At 48.6% G+C, this 12,891-nt stretch overlaps 1 protein-coding gene and 2 non-coding genes across 3 annotated transcripts in view; 2 read left to right on the top strand and 1 right to left on the bottom strand.

The window, feature by feature from the left end:
• Positions 1–332: 332 nt before the first annotated feature.
• Positions 333–404, top strand: TRNAH-GUG. The gene has a single exon. It is a non-coding gene; the product is annotated as a tRNA-His (tRNA).
• A 1,685-nt stretch (positions 405–2,089) lies between these two features.
• On the top strand, positions 2,090–2,161 carry TRNAH-GUG. The gene has a single exon. It is a non-coding gene; the product is annotated as a tRNA-His (tRNA).
• Positions 2,162–11,104: 8,943 nt separating this feature from the next.
• Positions 11,105–12,891, bottom strand: part of LOC105548208 (agrin-like) — a 10,020-nt gene continuing 8,233 nt past the window's right edge. The window contains exons 4-8 of the mRNA XM_011992115.1: positions 12,760–12,887; positions 12,537–12,651; positions 12,329–12,448; positions 11,861–12,214; positions 11,105–11,358 (exon numbers count right to left, since the gene is read on the bottom strand). Of these exons, the coding sequence (XP_011847505.1) occupies positions 11,105–11,358; positions 11,861–12,214; positions 12,329–12,448; positions 12,537–12,651; positions 12,760–12,887 (971 nt within the window). The remainder of the gene's footprint in view (positions 11,359–11,860; positions 12,215–12,328; positions 12,449–12,536; positions 12,652–12,759; positions 12,888–12,891) is intronic.

Raw genomic sequence — 12,891 nt, 5'->3', positions numbered from 1 at the left:
ACGGACTTTAGCTGGGACTGGAGCTGTCTCTTAAATTTCACAACAAGGAAAATCAGTTCTGACCCACCACCACAAAACTTCCTTGAGGCGCGGGATAAGAGGAACCCCGAGAGCAGCCTCCACGGTGGAGAAACCGGGGTGTCTGGTCCGCAGGCAAGTGTGGACCAGAATCGGGCGAGCAGAGATTAATGAGCCTGCGTGCCCTCAGATGGCTGCGAGGGTGGAGATAGGCGAGAACAAACAGTGACAAATCAATGACATTGCAAGGGGGCGGGGCTTTCAACAGAGAAGAGTTCAGGAGACAAGTCGAGGTCCCGTGTCCCCAGTAGCTCGCCGTGATCGTATAGTGGTTAGTACTCTGCGTTGTGGCCGCAGCAACCTCGGTTCGAATCCGAGTCACGGCATTGTGAGGACAATGGCACGGCAAGGGGGCTACGTTTTATTGTACCAATCCGTTTTTTAATCCTGAGTTCACAACATTGTGGAAAATGGACCCCAATCTCCTTGTGACATTTGAGAGCGACGTTTACGCTGGCTCTGGCTAATTTGGACTTTGGAAAGATATAGGCTTCTGGGTCCTCTGAGCCTGGGCGCGTTCTTGAAGACAAAGCACAGAGCACTCGCCAGTCTAAAGAGTGTTATAGACCTATGTATAAATTTCCACGGAAGCCCTGGTAGCAGATTCCTAATGATAGGAAAAGAAGGCTTAGCAAAGGAAGTGAGGATCAAAGTAGCTCTTAAAGGCACAATGAGAATTTGTCAGGCAGCCAGGATAAAGGGAGTCTTGAAAAGGAAAAATCTTTTTCTTTCTTTTCTTTTTTCTTTTTCGAGATGGAACCTTGCTCTGTCACCCAGGCTGGAGTGCAGTGGCTCGATCTTGGCTCACTGCAACCTCCGCCTCCTGGGTTCAAGCGATTCTCCTGCTTCAGCTTCCCGAGTAGCTGGGACTACAGGCATCCGCCACCATGCCCGGCTAATTTTTTTGTATTTTTAGTAAAGACGGGGTTTCACCAAAAAGGAAAGGTCTTAATTCCTCTTTATAAGTCTTCTGTCTTCTTTGTAAGTCCCCACCCCAACAACGCCCAAAGGCTCTAGCCTGACAGGTAGTAGGCGCTTCTCAAGGACGTGTAGACTGAATGAGTGCAATTGAGGAATGGGGAACGACCCTGAAGGAGGGCCAAGAGATGAGCTGGAAAAGGCAGACAAAGTTTCTGCCGTCCAAGGGTGAGGGTGAGGAGGGCCGGAGTGAAAATATTTAAATCGTGTTTAGCAAGATCCCTCCAGCGGCTCTGCACAGGGAAGATTGATGGGAGCGGGTGACACTGGAGAGGCAGATGGTCTCTCTGGAATTCGCTTGTTAAATACTAATGGTACGTTCTGAGTTTAGCAAATAGCCAGTGCCTGCTGTGTACTCGGCCGGTTCTAGGCGCCGTGGGGGCGAGAGCACTGGTGGACAATAATTAAAATAGGACTTAGTCCCCGCTGCCGCCCCGGGACACAGCCTAGGTGGGCACCTGGCATAGCAGGGGCATTGAGGAAGGAGGAGTCAGGGCGGTCAGGGAAGTATGAGAGGCTGGAAGGAAGTGGGTGTTGGGAAGATGGCGAGATGCGTTTGTTGATTTTTTTTTCTACGTGGAACCCGGTTCTAGGGCGTCCACAATCTCCACAGAGGCGACATTGGGTCACCGCTGGAGGATGCAGGAGGGAGGACCCGTGAGGAGCGCCCCCTGCAGGCCCGGAACCCTCCACGGGTCGCGGCAAGGGTCTCCGGGGCATACGAAATGGGCATCCCCCAAGGCGAGTCTGAGTTCTGCCCAGCCCCATTCCTGGATGCTCACGCGGTCTCCCCTAAACTTCCACTGCGCTCACAGGGAGCCCAGGTCATCATCACCACCGCCCGTGGCTAATAGGCCAAAACAGAGGAAGAAAAGCAACTGGCGGAGTACAACGCGCCTGCGCGTTATCAGACTCAGCGACAGGCTGGAACCCCGCCCCAGAAGTAGGACAGTTCATGACGCGCAAACTGGGAAGGCCTACCACTGTTGAAGAAGGTAATCAGAAGCGGAATTCTACGGGTCCCCGGTAGCTCGCCGTGATCGTATAGTGGTTAGTACTCTGCGTTGTGGCCGCAGCAACCTCGGTTCGAATCCGAGTCACGGCATTGTGGGAACAATGGCACGGCAAGGGGCTCGGAATTTTTTTCCACTTGTTTGTAACATTTTATATAAATGATAATTCACTTTCTTGAACCAATGTTTCTCTCTCCTTTGAAAATTGAGCCACTCCGAGGATCGCCACCTACAGTAACTCTCATATAATCCTCTGATGCAGCTTCAGATCAAGCAGTTATAATCCATTTCTTACCAAATATCGTTCTCTGAATCATTCCACACCAGCAAAACAGCTCCCCCATGACCTTGTGATTTTTTTCTTTTCATGTACCTTTTTTATTGAGTCATTGATTTTTATTTTTATTTATTTATTTATTTATTTATTTTTGAGACAGAATCTCTCCTGTTGCCCAGGCTGGAGTGCAGTGGCGCGATCTTGGTTCACTGCAGCCTCCGCCTCCCGGGTTCAAGCGATTATCCTGCCTCAGCCTCCCAAGTAGCTGGGACTACAGGCGTGCACCACCACTCCCGGATAATTTTTGGTTTTTTTGGTTTTTTAATTTTAAAAAAAAATTGTTTTTGAGACGGCGTCTCTGGGCATTTATTTTTAAATAGGGAATACATGCACAAAAGTCTACTAAAAAGTACAGCTCTTCTTCATTTTTCACCCTATCCACCAATTATTTTCAGTTTCCACTATATCTTTCCACAACAGTCCTTGTATGAACACATATTTATATATGCATATACGTATGTGAATGTATTCCTCCTTGCTTTGTGCATAAAAACGATGTGCTCTCGCTTGCCTGCTCTTTTTTTTTTTTTTTCCCTGAGGTGATGGAATGTGAACAGAACATGAGGTTTGTATTGGTAGGCAATCTCCCTTTACTGGGAAGAGTTCACATACCCTGAGGGGTGTGAATCTCTACCTATTTCTAGTCCAGTTCCTCTTTTTCCCCCAGCCCTGACTCCAGGCTGGGGAGATGGGGAAACAGTTTGTGTTGGTAAGATAGGGGAAAGGGACTCTTTACTATAACCAATATAAACCTTTGGATGGGAGCCTGGGCTCTGTTAGGAAGCAGCCCTATTTTGATTTCAGGTGGGAAGGGCAGGGAAGCATCTTAAATTTGGAGTAAGATAGAGGAACTTGACTTGGCAGGCCATTTGGAGACTCTCCACTCCCATGTCCCCCTTCTTTTATTATCAGGATCCAACTTTAAGTCACAAACCACTACAGTTAGAAAACTCAAAATTCAAGCTCATTGAAGGACTGGATCTTAACATATGTTTGTGTTCCAAGCACACAGTCTCTCCATAAATATTTGAACAGTGGTTTCTTATGGAGTCCATAATGAGTGAAATGGCCAGGTTTGCTTTTTTTTTTAGAGACAAGGTCTTGCTCTGTCACCCAGGCTGGTGTGCAGTGGAGCAATCTTGGCTTACTGCAGCCTCGAACTGGACTCAAGCAATTCTTCTACCTCGACCTCCCAAAGTGCTAGGATTATAGGTGAGAGTTGCTGCATTTTAAATTGTGTCCTTTCAACGCAGAATCATGTTATTTTCATATCAAATAGAAATAGTCTGTATTTCCACTAAAAAGAAAAGTGTGTGCTCCTATTTTTCTAGTAATTTGTAGCCCTTTTAGGTCTTTCTTTTTTTTCTTTTACTATCCTTGATAGGGACATGACCGGGAGAAATAGTGCACTTTCCTCTTAACTCTATAGTAAGGAGGGAAGAAAAAAAGAAAGTTGGTAAAAGTAACTGACTTGGGGCTTCGGTGGAATCCTAGGAAGGACCTAGGACAGCCTTTGGAGATGTGGCCTCATCTGAAACCAGTCAGGCTAAGGATTTAACCTTGAAATATGCACAACTTTAGGAGGTTGAGAGGGGAAACAAGAATGTGGCCTGAGGCTGCTCTGGGCACACTGCCTATGGGGTAGCCCTGTTCTTTAAAGGAGCAGTATCTCTGCTGCTGTATTAAATTTATTTAAATTATTTATATTAAATAACCATTTTAAAATTACAGGCCAGGCACGGTGGCTCATGCCTATAATTTTGGTACTTTGGGAGGCCCAGGCAGGAGGATCATTTGAACTCAAGAGTTTGAGAGCAGCCTGGGCAACAGAGTGACACCTCATCTCTGCAAAAAAATCAAAATATTAGCTGGGCATGGTGGTGCGTCCCTGTAAGTCCCAGCTACTGGAGCAGCTGAGGTGGGAGGCGTGCTTGAACCCAGGAAGTTGAGGCTGCAGTAAGCCATGATCACACCACTGCACTCAGCCTGGAAGACAAAGTGACAGCCTGTCTCAAACATAAAATAAAATTACAAAGTAAAAAGTCAATTTTAAAATACTGTTCCCAACTAAAAGGAGTAAGATTTCTTTCAAGAAATGACTGATTCTAAGTCTGCAGCAGGGGAAGTGCAAAGTGATTCTGGAACATCTTGTGTGAGAAAGCACGGAAAAGCTTAAACATTAATGGGACCAAGTCAAAAGGACACAGGAGGCCGGGTGCTGTGGCTCACGCTTGTAATCCCAGCACTTTGGGAGACTGAGGAGGGCGAATCACCTGAGTTCGGGAGTTTGAGACCACCCTAGCCAATATGGTGAAACCCCATCTCTACTAAAAATACAAAAATCAGCTGGGTGTGGTGGCAGGCGCCTGTAGTCCCAGCTGGTAAGGAGGCTGAGGCAGGAGAATTGCTTGAATTCGGGATGTGTAGGTTGCAGTGAGCCGAGATTGCGCCACTGCACTCCAGCCTGGGCGACAGAGCAAGACTCCCTCTCAAAAAAACAAAACAAAACAGAAGAAGGACACAGGAACCTCTTGAAAAGGCTCCCAATAGCCAAATTTTGGGTAATTTGGGCATCAAAAAGAATAATAATGTCATAGTAATGGATTATATCATGTTGAATTAAAAAAAATTCACTCCATGGAGATGGAGGTTGGGGGAGAGGTAAGAAAGCTCTCCTTTACAGAAGAACGCCAGCTAGAAACAGTCAAGCTGGGAACTGTGTCAAGCAATCCTGCCTGTCTTTTTTTTTTTTTTTTTTTTTTTTTTTTTTTTTTTTTTGAGACAAAGTCTCACTATGCTGCCCAGGCTGGAGTGCAGTGGCATGATCTCAGCTCACTGCAACCTCCACCTCCCAGGCTCAAGCAATTCTCCCACCTCAGCCTCCTGAGTAGCCGTGACTACAGGCTCACACCACCACACCTGGCTAATTTTTTTTTTTGTTAGAGATGGGGTTTCGCCATGTTGCCTAGACTGGTCTCTAATTCCTGAGTTGAACTCCTGATCTCTTGGCTTGGAAATGACCTTTCGCTCCTTTGCTTCTTCTGTCCAAATCCTACCAGCTCAGGGCTACCTCCTGTCCTGCATGAAGCCTGCATAAGGCCGCTCGCCTTGGCCTCCCAAAGTGCTGGGATTATAAGCGTGAGCCACTGCACCTGGCCCCATTTTATTCCTAAATAAGATAGCTACGAAGATTCTAAAAACCAACATACTTTCCTCCAATTTGCCCACGAGGAATTTCCTTGTGGAACTCAACCATCCCTCTGAGGCTTATTATTGAATATTATATGCATTTGAGACAAATGCATATCTGATTGTTTCCTCTGCCCTATTGTTTCACTAAACCAGACTAAGGCATAGGTGACTATTCCTCTCCTCTCCTCTCACATGTATATTGTGTATTCAGTGAAAGGCTAACCAGAGGCTTAAAAGAATACAACCATTTGTCTCTCATCTACCTGTGAACTGGAAGCCCCCTCCCTGGCCTCCAGTTGTCCCACCTTTCCAGACCAGACCAATGTACATTTTATACACATTGATTGGGCTGTGACCATCTTGGGCACATGTCCTCAGGACCTCCTGAGGCTGTGTCATGGGTGCATCCTTAACCTTGGCAAAATAAACTTTCTAAATTAGTTGAGACCTGTCTCAGATATTTTGAATTCATAGAATTATAGAATTAGAGAGTCACTATTTTGCAATCCCCAGTGTAATAGCAAATGTAAGTATAGATCATCAATGTGGGGGACAAAACCACGGGGTAAAATGTTGCTTGAAGAAAACAGCTAAAAGATCTCAGAATATCATTCCACAGCTTTCTTTAAATTGTAAAGTGGAGAGATCTGGTGGACTCCAGCTTAATCAAGTGATCAAGCCTAGAATCACCAATAAAGGGACAAATGGGCATTATGGGTCTTCTGGTGTAACACACTAAAAAGTCCACAACATCCCCTACGTAGTGCTCCTTTCAGAAACGTGCAACCTGAATCTAACCATGAAGAAACTATGGAAAAGTCTAGAATGGGGGACATCCTACATGACAATTGGCCCGGATATTTCAAAAGGATAAATGTCATGAAAAACAAAACTAGCAACAAAAGAGTAAGGGACTGTTCAAAATTAAAATAGACTGAAGGAACTTAGCAAACAAATGAAATGGGGAACCTTAATTAAACTGGAATCAGGGCTGGACACAGTGGCTCACACCTGGAATTCTAGCACTGTGGGAGGCCGAGGCAGGCGGATCACCAGGTCAGAAGTTCGAGACCATCCTGGCTAACACGGTGAAACCCTGTCTCTACTAAAAATACAAAACTAAAATTAGCCGGGCATGGTGGCGGGCGCCTGTAGGCCCAGCTACTCGGGAGGCTGAGGCAGCTGAATGGCGTGAACCCGGGAGGCGGAGCTTGCAGTGAGTCCAGATTGTGCCATTGCACTCCAGCCTGGATGACAGGGTGAGATTATCTCAAAATAATAAATAAATAAATAAATAAACAAACACCTAGAATCAGGAAAAAAAAAAACGGTAGGGAGTTTCTCTGAGCCTACTCTGGCTCAGGAGGCTGCCTGAAGGAAAATTTAAAAATGTTTTAAAAACAAACAAAAAACTATAAAAGACACTTTCAGGAAAAATCAAAAAATTTAATAAGATTTGTATGATAAACAATAGTATTACAGAAATATTAAATTTCCTAAATGTGATAATCATCTTGTAGCCTGATAGAATTCCTTATTTTTAGGCAATGCCTGCCGAAGTGTGTAAAACCGAAGTGTCATGATATTTGCAACTTGTACCAAGTGGGTAAGAAAATGAAAGAAAAAGGAGAGGAATACGGCAAATATGCCAAAATTTAAAAAGAGATGAATCTAGCTGAAGGGTAAGTAGGTTTACACTACACTTACTTTTTTTTTTTTTTTAAATAGAGACAGGATTTCCACCATGTTGCCTAGTCTGGTCTTGAACACCTGAGCTCAAGTGATCCGCCTACCTTGGCCACCCAAAGTGCTGGGATTACAGGCTTCTGCCACTGTGCCCAGCCTCCACTATATTTTCTTTGGGTTTTTCTGCAGGGTTTATAGTTTCCCCAAAAATTTTGGAAGAAAATAAGCCTACATGACAAAAATGGGAAAATTATGATATAATGTTAAGTTAAAAAAGATATAAAATTATGTGTATACCACAATTATAGCTATATAAAACTAAGAATAAGAAAGAGAAATTGTCTTTATCCATTTCAACATTTGTTAAACCGATGCCATGTGATAGCTCTGCACTTGGTGATGGGAGCACCCATGCTTCCTTACAGAATCCTGATACTATGGCGAACTGCTTAACCCGCAAGAATTTGAATCTAAACTGGGTGCAGTGGCTCACACTTGTAATCCCAGCACTGTCGGAGGCCCAAGCGGGAGGATCACTTGAAGCCAGGAGTTTGAGACCAGTCAAAGCAACATAGCAAGACCTTTGTTTCTAGAAAATAAAATACAATAAATTAGCCAGGTGTGGTGGTGTGCACCTATACTTCCAGTGCTTTGGGAGGCCGAGGTGGGAGGATTGCTTGAGGCCAGGAGTTCAAGACCAGTCTGAGCAACGTACTGAGGTCCCATCTTTACAAAAAATTAAAAATTAGTTGGGCGAGGCGGATCACACTCGGGAGGCTGAGGTGGGAGAATCGCTTGAGCCCAGAAGTTCAAGGCTACAGTGAGCTATGATTGTGCCACCGCACTCCAGCCTGGGTAAGAGAGTGAGACCTCATCTCTAAAGGAAAGAAAAGGTAAACAGAATTTGAATCTAGAAAATTCCCCCCAATACTCAGAGGAGCCTTGCTGTGATGGCCTCACCTCTGTATCCTTGGTTCCTTTCAAGCTGCCTGGCCCCATGAGGTGCTAAAACTGCCTACTTTTAGGAGCTCACACTCTGGTAATGGAGGAAAGTACATTAGCAGATCTTTTAAAACAAGAGTTAGTGTATGGTTTACACAAGTTATTATAATTTTGAAATTATTGTTTAAACCCTACCTTTATGACATCTTTCCTCCTTCCCATCAAATTTTATTCCTACTCTTCCCACCATGAATACTCCCCTTCTTTATGGTGTGCGGGTTCCCACATCTATGCCTTTGTCCAACTAATGCTGATCTCCTGTCTTGGAATGACCTTTCACTCCTTTGCTTCATCTGTCCAAATCCTATCCAGCTCAGGTCTGCCTCCTGTCCTGCATGAAGCCTGCAGACTTGATTGATTTCATTCCTCTGAGCTGTCAAGCAGTTTAACTCATGTCACACCTTCCACTGTGAGCATTTTACAGTTTTCAAACCTTTTTCATATTCATCATCTCCCTTAATCCTCACTCAATGATTATCATGCCCTTTCCAGAGATAATGAAAGCAAGGATCAGTAGCATTGAGTACCTTCCCCAAATACTTGGCTACGGCCCACAACTATTGGATTTCTTATTAGTTACCTATCCATGCCCTCACACCTGGTGACCATGGAAACTCTCTGATATACATTAACTGGACCATTCTTCTATATTTATCATCTCTATGTCCAGCTTTGTTTTGCATCATTAGTCAATTTAACTGCACATTTTAAAAATACGCACGATATTTTCTCTATTATACTTCATAAAACCAAGTACAACATCAGATTCTCCAGTATCGCCTACAGTCCAGCTACTCAACATGTAGTCTGGGACCAGCACCATCTGTATCACCTGGGACCCCACCCCAGCTAGACCTAGAGAGTCAGAATCTGTAACTCGACAAGATCCCCAGGAGATTAGTGTCCACTTTAAAGCTTGAGAAGCACTGTCCTAAATACAAGCAGCACTGTCTGACCAGTGGCACAATCATAGCTTATTGCAGCCTTGAACTTCTGGGTTCAAGCAATTCTCCCACCTCAATCTCCCGGGTACCTGGGACTACAAGTGTGAGCCACCTTGCCCAACTAGAATTTGCACAAAACAGGAATTCAACAAATATTTTGAGACTTGATGCCCTGGGAATCGCAGGACATTCACAGTTTTGCCATTACATCCTTCTTTACACCCCCTGCTTTGAACTACTTTCCTTTGGGGCCTCTTGGCTTTTTGCGCCCTCAAAAGGCAGACATGGCCAGGTGCCCTTAGCTCACACCTGTAATCCCAGCACTTTGGAAGGCCGAGGCGGATGAATCACTTGTGGCCAGGAGTTCGAGACCAGACTGGCCAACATGGTGAAACTCCGTCTCTACTAAAAATACAAAAAATTAACCAGGTATGGTGACACACGCTTGTAATCCCAGCTACTAGGGAGGCTGAGGTGGGAGGACTTGAACCCGGGAGGTGGAGGTTGCTGTAAGCTGAGATCGTGCCACTGTACTCCAGCCATGGAGTGAGACTCTGTCTCAAAAAAAAAAAAAAAGAGGCAGACATGAGCCTAGGAGTGCGGAGACACTGAGGCAGTGGGGGAAAGGGAGTGGGGTAAGGTGAGGTGAGGCAGCTACTTTCCCAGCAGAGCCAAAAGCAAATGTTGGTGTTGGCTTCAGGGCTACATTTATGGTGAGGAACTGGCTTTATTTCTTTTATTTATTTCTTTCTTTTTTCTTTTTTTTTTTTTTTTGAGACAGGAGTCTTACTCTGTCGCCCAGGCTGGAGTGCAGTGGCACGATCTCAGCTCATTGCAACCTCTGCCTCCTAGGTTTGAGCGATTATCCTGCCTCAGCCTCCTGAGTAGCTGGGACTATAGGTGCCCGCCACCACGCCCGGCTAATTTTTTTTGTATTTTTAGTAGAGACGGGGTTTCACCGTGTTAGCCAGGATGGTCTCGATCTCCTGATCTCGTGATCCGCCCGCCTCGGCCTCCCAAAGTGTTGGGATTACAGGCGTAAACCACCGCGCCCAGTCGGAAGTGGTTTTATTTCTAAGACAAAAATGCCTAGCACTTGAGCATCCAAGCCTTGAGAGGATAAGGAGTTGGTGATAGACAACACTGGGACTGTTTCTAGACTTGATTTATTGACTTGTCTGTTTCCATTCTGTTACTAATCTGATTGACAATGAAGCCCGGGATGTGGCTGGAAGGGATTTCTGCGTGCGTGCGCATGCTACCGTCACGGCTGGGTGGGCCCGCGCTGGGCAGGTGCTTCCGTGGGTGGGGGGTGTTTGAGCGAGGGTTGTTTGCGTGTGAGAAGGGCGTGTGTGGAAACGACACGGGAGAAGTGGGCGTCTCTAGGGAGTTGTTTGTATGTGATGTGAGATGTGTTTGCCTGGATTGGGAAGTAACATAGGTTCGGGTATGTGCAGTGCGTAGGGTTGGATGGGAGGAGGTTGTGGGGCTCCCAAGGTAGCACGGGAGGAGGAGGCTTACAGACACATCTTACAGAACAGCCCCTTTTCTTGCCCGCCTAGGTTTTCCTCCTAGATTATAGTTTCCCAGTTGCGAGATCCTGGGAGAGGGAAGAGGAGAGGCGGAAGGCGCCCTAGAGTCAGGAGTCTGGGGGCTCCCCTCTCTGCGTCTCGCACGACCTGGGAGCTGGGGAAAAGAACAGATGGGGATGGATGCGCGCCCCACAGGGGATCGCGTAGCGACACGTGAAGGATTCAACCTCAGTTCAGTAGTCGCATCCTCTGCCCCAGGGCTGCCCACTTCACTTCTTGTGTGCCCACACTGGCTGGAAGCCCGCGTCCGCTGTTCTCAGCTACGGGAGGAGGAAGACCCCGTTAGGGAGCGGAGTCCCGCCTCTCCCTTGTTACTGACGCGCCCCGCCCCCTCCCCGCCCGGCGGAGCCCCGCCCGGCCATCCAGCAGTGTCAAGGCCAGGAAGTCCTTGCCCCTGGCGTTGCCATTGTACAGCAGCAGCCCCTGAGGCTCCAGCGCCCGGAATTCTAGCGCCAGGCGCAGAGTGTGGTAGGCGCGTAGGGTGGGGAAGGCCAGGAAGGAGCGGCCCTCGAAGGCCGGCACAGGGGCACCAAGCGCTGCAAAGGGCAACCGGGAAGGCCAGCTGGAAAAGCTCCGAGGATTCCCCACTTTTATCCCTGAAACCGCCTCCCCGCATTTTTTGTTTTTGTTTTTGTTTTTTGAGACGGAGTTTCGCTTTTTTTGCCCCGGCTGGAGTGCAATGGTGCTATCCTGGCTCACCGCAATCCCCGCCTCCCGGGTTCAAGCAATTCTCCTGCCTCAGCCTCACGAGTAGCTGGGATTACAGGCGCCCGCCACCACGCCCAGCTAATTTTGTATTTTTAGTAGAGACAAGGTTTCTCCCTGTTGGTCAGGCTGGTCTCAAACTCCCAACCTCAGGTGATCTGCCTGCCTCGGCCTCCCAGAGTGCTGGGATTACAGGTGTGAGCCACGTCGCTTGGCCGGAACCCCCCCTTAATCCTGCCCCCAACTGAAAGCCTGATGGTGGCTTAGCCCCACCCTCAATCCTTGCCCCAACCCTGCTGCCTCCCTGTCCTCCCCTGCAGTGGACGTCCTTACCCTTCTCACAGGTGGCGCCTCCCCTGCCTGCCGGGCAGCTGCAGGTAAAGCCCCCACCAGAGACCTGGTGCTGGCAGGTGCCCCCGTGGAAGCAGGGCTGAGAGTCACAGGGCTTTGGAGGTTGCTGGGGGGCTGGGGGCCGACGTCCGGGCACACGGCTGGGGGCAGTGGTGGGGGGCCGACGTGTGGTGGGGGCTGCCGTGGTCTTGGCAACAGGCTGGCTTGTGTGACTGGGGTGCAGGGTCCGAGGGGTCACAGCAGAGGACGGCAGGCGGGACGCCGTGGTGGCTCTGGCCGTGGCGACGGCAGCAATGGCTCCTGACGTGACTCCCGTGAAGAACGCAGGAAACCAGTCTGCCAGCACAGGGAACTGTGAGGGTTTCCTGGGAGCAGGGCCAGGAAGGGGTGGGGGTGTGGGCATGGGCAGAGGAGGGTCAGGCGAGCCGTGGCACGCGGCCTGGCGCTCACCAAAGTCCATAAATCGCACATGCTCCTGCAGTGGCCGCCTCACCCCCAAGGACCGGCGCCTGGACACCTGGATCTGCCGGAGCAGGGCCCGGGCCACGTCGGGTGCCCTGAAGGCTGTGGCTGGGGAGGAGCGAGCTCTGAGCATGGCAGAGCCCCAGGCATTCCCCACCCACTGCCTCCCAGGAAGGGTCCGGGGTGGGGGTCTCACTGGGGTCAAAGTGCACATCCACAATGGCGCGGACGGATTTGCCGGGCCCCAGGTCCCGCAAGCGGACACTCCGAAAATCCTTCTTGACGTCTGAATTCCGGAAGAGGTCGTCCAGCTGTGGCAGGGGGTAGGCAAGGACTTGGGGGGCCGCCCAAGCCGGGCTGCCCTGGGTATCTGGGGAGGAGGGCCAGTGGCTGGGCGGGGGCTGCGCCCCCCATCTTACGGTGCTCTCAATACTCCTGGCTGTCTCCCCGAACAGCTCTGACTTGGGGTCCGCCATCTCAGGCGTGTAGAACAGCTCCTGGCCCTCGACGCCCTCCAGCTCCAGGACGCCCTGGAACACCTTGGTGGCTGT

This window comes from Mandrillus leucophaeus, unplaced genomic scaffold, assembly GCF_000951045.1.
Source record: "Mandrillus leucophaeus isolate KB7577 unplaced genomic scaffold, Mleu.le_1.0 Scaffold402, whole genome shotgun sequence".
Lineage (NCBI taxonomy): Eukaryota > Metazoa > Chordata > Mammalia > Primates > Cercopithecidae > Mandrillus > Mandrillus leucophaeus.
Note: the sequence above shows the minus strand (reverse complement) of the source record. Positions and strands in the feature narration are given on the sequence as shown.